Consider the following 8,362-nt stretch of genomic DNA (forward strand, 5'->3'; position numbering starts at 1 on the left):
AATTCAATTTTGAAAAGAATAACCAAATGGGTACCTATTTTCCAGCACCTGCAGTTAATGCTATTTGAAGCCGATGAGCAAAACAATGTACATAATATGCACACGAGCAATCTTTCAAGAAAAGATCTTTGAAGAAAAGAGCCTGCAATCCATTCCAAGAACCGCGCATATTGCTAGCACCATCATATCCATGTCCACACATGTTGTGGATATGCAAGTCATAATGACCAAGTGCATCATATATTTCTTTCTTAAGTGTTGATGCAGTTGTATCTGTAATGTGTACAGTGGCAAAGAACCGCTATCGTAAAAAGCCTTTAGTATCCAAAAATCTTAATACAATAGCCACCTGCTCCTTGTTAGATGCATCTCTCACTTCATCAACTAAAATGCAGAATTTTGCATCTCCAATTTCTTTACGAATCTTGGCTCTCACTTGGTTAGAAATGATATTCAAGAAATCTTTCTGGATATCTGGTGAATTATACTTTGCATTCTTTGGAGCTTTCTCTAAGACGATGTCCCCAATACTCTTATTCATTTTTCCTATAAAATTTATCATCTCGATAAAATTTCCACGATTATTAGAAGTTGGAGATTTATCATGCCCTCTAAATGAGCATGCTTGCAAAGTGAGCCATCGAACGCTTTCAATAGTTGTTGTAAGCCGCAATATGTTCTTATGTTTTTCTTCTGAAGATTGTGCATTTATCACTTTTTCAATATGACGAGGTATATTCATCAAATTATCAAGATATTCCACAACATTATTATGTGGTGAAGTATTGCATCCTATATGCATAAAAAAATGCGCATCTATCGCCATCATTAACTCGCTTCCAATATTTGAATCCATCCATTGTACATTCAGGATTACGAGGATGCTTCTGTTCAAACAAGAAGCACAGAAAACTGTTGGAATCAGAATTTCGGAGTTTGAAAAATTAAGCGTTTGAAGATTAGAGAACTGATCAACTCAACTGAGCGAATGTAACTGAAATTGTAGTGTAAGCACTGCATATCAGAATGACACAGTGTACGATTGTCAGAAGATTGATGACATGACAAATCAACGGATATATGACATTTAAACACATTCAATAATACCGTTGGGAGAAAATTCTATAAATAGCCGAGAAGATCAGCTGAGAAGAGAGTAATAGAGTAATAGAGCAATAGCAAAGAGAAAAAGTTATCGAGTTAGCAAGAACATGAACAAGAAAATCGTTCTCAGTTTCAAAAACCTCACGCTTTATCAGATATATTCATAGCTTTCAGGCTATAATTCGAACACTATCACAAGCACTTACTGTCACTATATTCGATCTTTTTAGATCAGTTGTGCTTAGAAAGATATATCAGTTGTGTACTGATAAATTTGTAAATATATTAAGAGTTTCAGTTTGACAGTGTTTAAGACCAAACTGAAATGGGTTATTACAAATACTGTAACTAATCAAAGTCTTTTAGTAAAATCATATCCTTGAGATAGAAGGGGTGACGTAGAAGCATTTGAAGTCTCTGAACATCCATAAATCTTTGTGTCTCTTATTTCTCAGTATTCAATATGTCTTTCAGTTTGTTTTCGCACTTTAAGTTAACTGATTGACATTGACAACAAGATTATTCAATTCATTTTATCACTAAACTGATTCAACCCATCTAAAAGATTAGAAAATCGTAAAGTGTTTATTCAACATCCCCCCTTCTAAACACTTTCACTCACCCAATCGATCCTAACAAGTGATATCAGAGCACTATCAATCTTGTTTTTGAATACTTTCTATCTTTACAATCTGATCACCATGTCTTCTTTCAATAAGATTATCATGTTTTCAAAAGAAGAATTTGATGATTAGAAGATCAGAATGCAGGCTCATTTAGCTGCACAGGATGATGACATGTGGTACATCATACTGACAGGACCAATGAAAATATTGAAGACAAATAAAGCAGTTGCCATAACTGAAGGAACACCCCATCGCATCGAGAAACCACGAGAAGAGTGGACAACTGAAGATAAAAAGAAAATCAACCTGGATAATGTGGCTAAAGATATTATGTACAAAACCTTGGATAAGGTTACATTCAGTAAGATCAAGATATGCAGAATAACAAAAGAAATCTGGGAGAAACTGATCCAGTTATGAGAAGGAAATGAGCAAACTAAAGAGAACAAACTGTCAGTCACAGTACATAAATTTGACAACATCAAAATGAAGACTGGAGAGTCAATGAATGAGTACGACAAACCAGTAAGTAGTATTATCAATGAACTGAATGCACTTGAGAAAGTGTATTCAAATAAAGAAGTTGTGTTGAAGGTGGTTCGAGGTCTTCCGAAAGAATGAGATGTAAAAAAGATGGCAATGAGAGAATCCAAAGACCTGAATAAGGTAGAATTACATGACTTACTTACTGATCTCAAAGCTTATGAGTTCGAACTGCAGACAAGAGAAGGAAAACCTTCAACACCAACAGTCACAGCTGCTCTAAGTTCCATCAAATTGGAACCAACTGGTTCAGTTGAGAAGATTGCAGAACAACTGAGTAATGTGAAATGTCATTATTTGTCAAGAAATTTTGAAAATTTATGAGAAGAAATCAAAGTTCTTTCTAGCGACAATATCAAAAGAATAATTCAAAAGAAGAGCCAAATTCTTGTTACAAATGTGGCAAGACAAGACATTTCATTGCTGACTATCCTAAACCAAAGAAGAATAGTCGACATTCAACTGAAAAATGAAAGAAGTAAGTTGAGTTCAGAAGTTGAGACAAGAATGATAAAAGATTATTCAAGAAGAAACATGAGGTCCTGATAGCTGAAGAAAGCAAATCCAAATGAGCTGAGACTGAGAGTGAAGAGTCAGAGTCTGAGAGCTTGAGCAGCTCCAGCGATGAAGATGAAGTAAAATGCTTAATGGCCAATGATGCAGAACTGGAATCAACTAGTGAACATGTATTTGATTTCAATTCAACTGATTTTACACGAGAAGAACTCATTTCTACACTTCATGACATTGTCAATGAGTATCACAAGCTTGCTCTTTCATTTGAGAAAGCTAAAGCTAAGCAAACTGATCCCTAAGACGAAAAAACTGAAACTGATGAGTCAGTTGAATTGTTGAGTCTAAGAAGGGAGATTGCGAAGCAGAAATCTAAAATGATTGAGAACCAATCTTTGATTCAGCAGTAGAAAAATGAAATTGCAAAACAAACTGATCTGATTCAAGCATGGAACAAGTCATCAGTCACGCTGACTGAAATGTAAGGCTTACAAAAATCAGTTACTGACAAACTGGTTTAGGCTTTAATAGCAATGATGAGACCTCTGCAAGTGATACAATGCCAAAGTTGAATGAACACAAAGGAAAGTATATTAACTTTGTGAAATCAACTGTGGTAAATGAACTCTCAGAACCACGTAAACCTACTGTCCAACCGATGGAAAACAAGAACAAGGCAATTGGTATGGAATTGGATATAGCTCCAAGAGTTCAACTTATTCGCAAAGCTGGTCACCTACACGGTTCAGCTATAAAAATCAGTACTCTAAGGAAGGCTATTACAATTATTACAACTGTAAGCCAGCTCAGAAGAGATATCGGATGAACAATCAGTTGAAAAAAGTTAAAAATCATATTGTTTCTTCTGAACACAACACACCAAAGACACACAAGTCGGGAAAAATCATTTGGAACACAACAACTGGAAAGTTAGTCAGACTGATCCAAGTCTGGGTTCCCATAGGACTAATCAGTTTAGGACCTAAATAGATGTGGGTACCAAAATTATTCGTTGTGTGTGATTGTAGGTGACATGTACATCAACAAAAGAATCAATTTGGTACTTGGACAGTGGATCCTCGCGACAGATGACAGGGGATGCTGATGTGATATCCCAACTGATCAAATACTCTGGTCCAAACATCAGTTTTGAAGACAATTCTAAAAGTAGAACTGTGAGTAAGGGTAAGTTTATCAATGATAACATTATTATTAATGATGTCTTACTTGTTGATAACTTGAACTATAACTTGATTAGCATCAGTCAGTTATGCGACAATAATTTTTCAGTTCAGTTCAAAAAACACACGTACACAGTTAAGAACTCAACTGATGACTTCATTATAACTGGTAATCGTTGTGGTAACACCTACAAGGTGAGTTGGACTAATCAACCTAATGCACCAGTTTGTTTTGTAGCTTCAAAATCTTCCAAAAACTGGTTGTGGCATAAAAGATTGAACCACTTGAATTTCAAATCCATAGCTCATCTGAGTAATCACGATCTTGTAACTAGTCTGCCTAAAATTTATTTCTCAAAGGATAAATTTGTTCAGTATGTCGGTTTGGTAAACAAGTAAGATCTTCATTCAAAAATAAGGGTAGTAAATTTTCCTCCAGGTGCTTAGAACTGTTGCATATGAATCTTTTTGGTCCTATACCAGTCATGAGTTTAGGAGGAACAAAATACACCTTGGTAATCGTTGATGATTTTTCAAGATTTACTTGGGTTATTTTTCTCAAATCAAAAGACCAAACTGTGATAGGATCGATTAACGTATCAAGAGTGTTTAGAAGGGGGGTTGAATAAACACTCACAATTAAAACTGATCTTTTCGAATTTTGAGTTCAGTTTGGTGACAAACTGATTCTCGGAATCTTGTTGGTCAATGACAATCAGTTAAACTAAAGTAGTTGCGGAAAATAACTGACTGAAAGATAGAATACGAAACTGAAATAAAATAGGCAAGGGTTGTTTCTGGATGTTCGGAAAATTTAATTACTCCTACGCCACCCCTTCTATCTCAAGGATAGGATATCCACTAAAAGACTTTGATCAAATACAAGAATTGTACTGACCCACTTCAGTTTGGACTTAACACTGCCAAAAACTGAAACTCTTAGTATTACAGAATGTTCTCAGTGCGTAACTGATCTTAGCACTATCGAATTTCAACGATTATTACAACTTGCTAATGAGCTCAAATTGTAGCCTTAACTGCTACGAATATATCAAGTAAGAATGAGCTGAGATTTTGACAGAGTGACAGCAAGCTTTTTGAATAGTGTTGACTCTCTTCTTTCTTCAGTTGTTCTTCTGTCATATTTATAAGCTTCTTTTCTCCAACGGTAACTTGAGATGAATTTGAATCTTTGTATCCGTTGATTTCTACTTGATTATTCCTTGGACATTGTTTGCTTCATTTATTGTGATGCGGCGTCTTAATTGCTTTCGCCGAAATGCATTTTTCTAAGCTGTATTGATTGAAGTGCGGCGTTGCAATCTTCTATGTCTCTTGACGGTTGATTGTTCTTTCCCGAGATATGTTCAGTTGAAGGGTGCTTAGCATACGGCTGAATATATCAACTGATCAGTTAGTTGATCAGTTTCCAACTGATCAGTCAGTTGATTTCAGTTATTAAGTCCAGTTGCTGAGTTTAGTTTACTCGATCAGTTGGTTCGTATTTTCAGTTGATTCATATTTTGTCAAACGCCGGAATTTAGTTTCCAACAATTTTCCCCTTTATGGTGTTTGACAAAACTAAGTAAATAATAACTGAACATCTGAGCTCATTGTAGATAAAATAAGAGATTGAATTTCTTGAACTGAAAGAGATCTTGATTTAATAACAGCTGAATCTAATAATCTGATTAACTGCTTCTGTTGTTTTCTGCTGTTTTTCAAGATGCTCTTTGATCTTTGATTTCTTTCCCCCTTTTTGTCAAACAAATCCATCTTCTCAGATAATTTTCGAACGTCAGTGGAAAGAATTTTGACATCTGCGGAGATACTTGAGACATCAGTTTGTAAACAAGTCTGCAGCAATTCTATTTTAATTAGAAACAGAAGTTTCCAATCGCTCAACTCGTTGACTGATTATATCCTGAGTTGTATAGAGACTTTGAGCTAGACCTCTGTTATTTTTCATCTCAAGTACAGTTCGGGTAAGAGACTCCATGTTTGCTTGAATGACTTTCAGTTTTGCGGAGTCATATTCAATTGAAGAATCCAATTTGACAGTATGAGAGAATTGTGTGGATTGAATTTTCTTGATTTCAGTAATCATCTGCTGCATATTGTGCTGCATATTCTGGATTTCTTCAAGACCAAGATCCATTTCTGTGGATTGAAGAGGAGGTGACTGATTAGATGTTCTTGGTTCATGTGAGACTTGATCAAAGACCACCATGGTTCTATCAGATAATATCGTTTCAGAGACAGTCTGTGCTGGAACATCTGTTTCAGTTACTGCTACTTGGACTGGAGGAGATGAAGATTGATGTTGATCAACAATTGGGCTTTCCTGCTGAATAAGATTTTCAGTGAAAGGGTCATGAACTGCCTCCATATTTTCAGCAATCTGTTGATTTGGTGATTGAGTAGGCACCACTGTTTGCTCCTTTAGTTCAGAAACAGCAGGCTGAACTGGTGCTTCTGTTGAGATAGAAACCTCTTGAGTGATTTGATGAGTTGAGTGATCTACTTCTTCAGAAATGGTTTCATTATTCATAGATTCTGTCACTACTGCTTGAATTATTTCATCAATGTTGGCAAAATTCAACTCGGCTTCAGACTACAGCTGATGTTCCACAGCAGATGATTGTGGCACATCCTGAACTGGTTCTTCAGTTGTAACAATAGTTTGTTCTGAGGATGGCTCTTTCTGCTGAGAGGAGTGGTCTTCTTCTTCTTCTTCAGAGGCTTCCTCAAGAAGAACTAACTCCTGATCCATTTCTCACATTTTTATCTGAGCTTGCAAGCTAGTAAGATCTGTATCTAGCTGAGTGATCACAGCTCGATCATTATAGGCAGTTGGATTGGTGGGAATGTAGTTTGCCTTTAATTTCTCAAGCAGTTGAGATAGCTTCTTAGCTCGAATTTGATCAAAAAAATATGTTTTTCTCTCCAAAGCCTGAACAATTGTAGCAGCTTTGACCATTTTGAGGACAATTGCTTCCAGTTTGATAAATTTGTTCAGCTGGGATTTCTTTTTCAGCTGCTTAGCAAAAATTTGAGTTCTGTAGACGGTCCAGTCATCATAGATTTTAAGTTTTGATGCTGCAAAATTATTAACATGTTCCCAAACAAGGTCAATATGAGTTTGAATTGAACTGGATGGCCTGGGCTCTTCAATCAATTTGCCTTTGCCTTTTTCAGTACTGAGGATGTGTGGAATTTCCAATCCAGTACGAGTAGTATCCACCAGTTCTATAATCTTTATACTTTTGGGTCTGGGAGGTGCTAGAATGGTAGGACGATTGATGTGGATTAGAGGAGCTTTGATTCTAACTGTTTCCTTTGTTGCACCAGCTGAGATTTCTGGAGGAATAATCTTAAGAGGAACTGCTTTGATAGGCTGTTGGGCATCTGAAGATATCAGTCTTTCAGTAGGAATTGATTTTACTGTGGTTAGTAATTTTGTCCTTTGTGTTCTTGGTTTCTTGGCAATTTTTGGAGAGGGCGTCTTCTCAGAATCGGATTCACTAATAATCAGTTTTCTTTTAATTTTCTTCAATTGAGCCAATGTCTTCTCCTGTTTAACTGATTTGGGAGCAGCCTGTTGTGTCCCAATCTTCTTCTTGATCTTCACGAACTGATCAGGAGAGATATCTAGTTTAGTCTTGGGTGGCAGAATATTCTTCCCATTGAAAATTTTGAATTTAGATAATCGCTCCGAATCATCAGCCACCAACCCTTTGACTTTCATCAAATATCTTAGCTGGCACTGCAAATCCTTTGGATTGCTTGGTGGAGGAAAACATGTTCTTCAAGATACTAAAAATAAGTTGCTTCCAGTTGAATTTTCTTCCAGCCATAATGATCGTAATAGCTTGAAACTTCTCCAAAGTCAGGGCAGCATACGATTCTGCCTTGGCCAATAGCCCTTTGGCTACGATATCAGCCAGCAACTGAACCTCATGCTTCAGTTCCTTCTTAGGATCGGAAACTTTGATTTTCCGTCCATCAGCAGAGAATGCAGTTTGCATTTCTTCAATATCTGATGCTTTAACATCAGCAAGGTGTACTAATCCATCAGAGGGTAATGAAAAGATTTCTCCGAAAGAATCTTTAGAAATGGTCACCGACTGACCGTTAATAGTGGCAATGATGTTTCCATCAGAATTGATATATCCATTTGAGTAGAGGTCTTGGAGTTCTTTTGGGTAAATCTCCTGCGAGTATTGTCCCAAAAACATTCTGAGACCAGCAGATTCAATCTTCAGAAAGACGTTCTTAATTTCAGCTTCGTGAACTGATAGAACTGAGTCAAAATCAATGGCCATAGTGTTCAACATGTGAGCTGGGATTTGATTCGCCATTGCTGAGAGTAAAGAAGCCTGAAATTTTGCGAAA

The 8,362-nt window shown here is 36.5% G+C and overlaps 1 protein-coding gene across 1 annotated transcript; it reads right to left on the minus strand.

The window, feature by feature from the left end:
• Nucleotides 1-34: 34 nt before the first annotated feature.
• LOC142523900 (uncharacterized) lies at nucleotides 35-826 on the minus strand. The gene is made up of 2 exons (XM_075627634.1): nucleotides 350-826; nucleotides 35-301 (listed from the first exon to the last, which is right to left on the minus strand). The coding sequence occupies exons 1-2, from the start codon at nucleotides 824-826 to the stop codon at nucleotides 35-37; spliced, it is 744 nt and encodes a 247-aa protein (XP_075483749.1).
• Between the last annotated feature and the right edge of the window lie 7,536 nt (nucleotides 827-8,362).

This window comes from Primulina tabacum, chromosome 14, assembly GCF_025594145.1.
Source record: "Primulina tabacum isolate GXHZ01 chromosome 14, ASM2559414v2, whole genome shotgun sequence".
Taxonomy (NCBI): domain Eukaryota; kingdom Viridiplantae; phylum Streptophyta; class Magnoliopsida; order Lamiales; family Gesneriaceae; genus Primulina; species Primulina tabacum.

What these genes read in the sequence shown, in the direction of transcription:
- LOC142523900 (XM_075627634.1), bottom strand. Translation starts at nt 826, where the DNA reads ATGGCGATAGATGCGCATTTTTTTATGCATATAGGATGCAATACTTCA. An exon ending in ATGCATCTAACAAGGAGCAG is followed by an intron (nt 302 to 349) that starts GTGGCTATTGTA and finishes TTTTTACGATAG; the next exon opens with CGGTTCTTTGCCACTGTACA.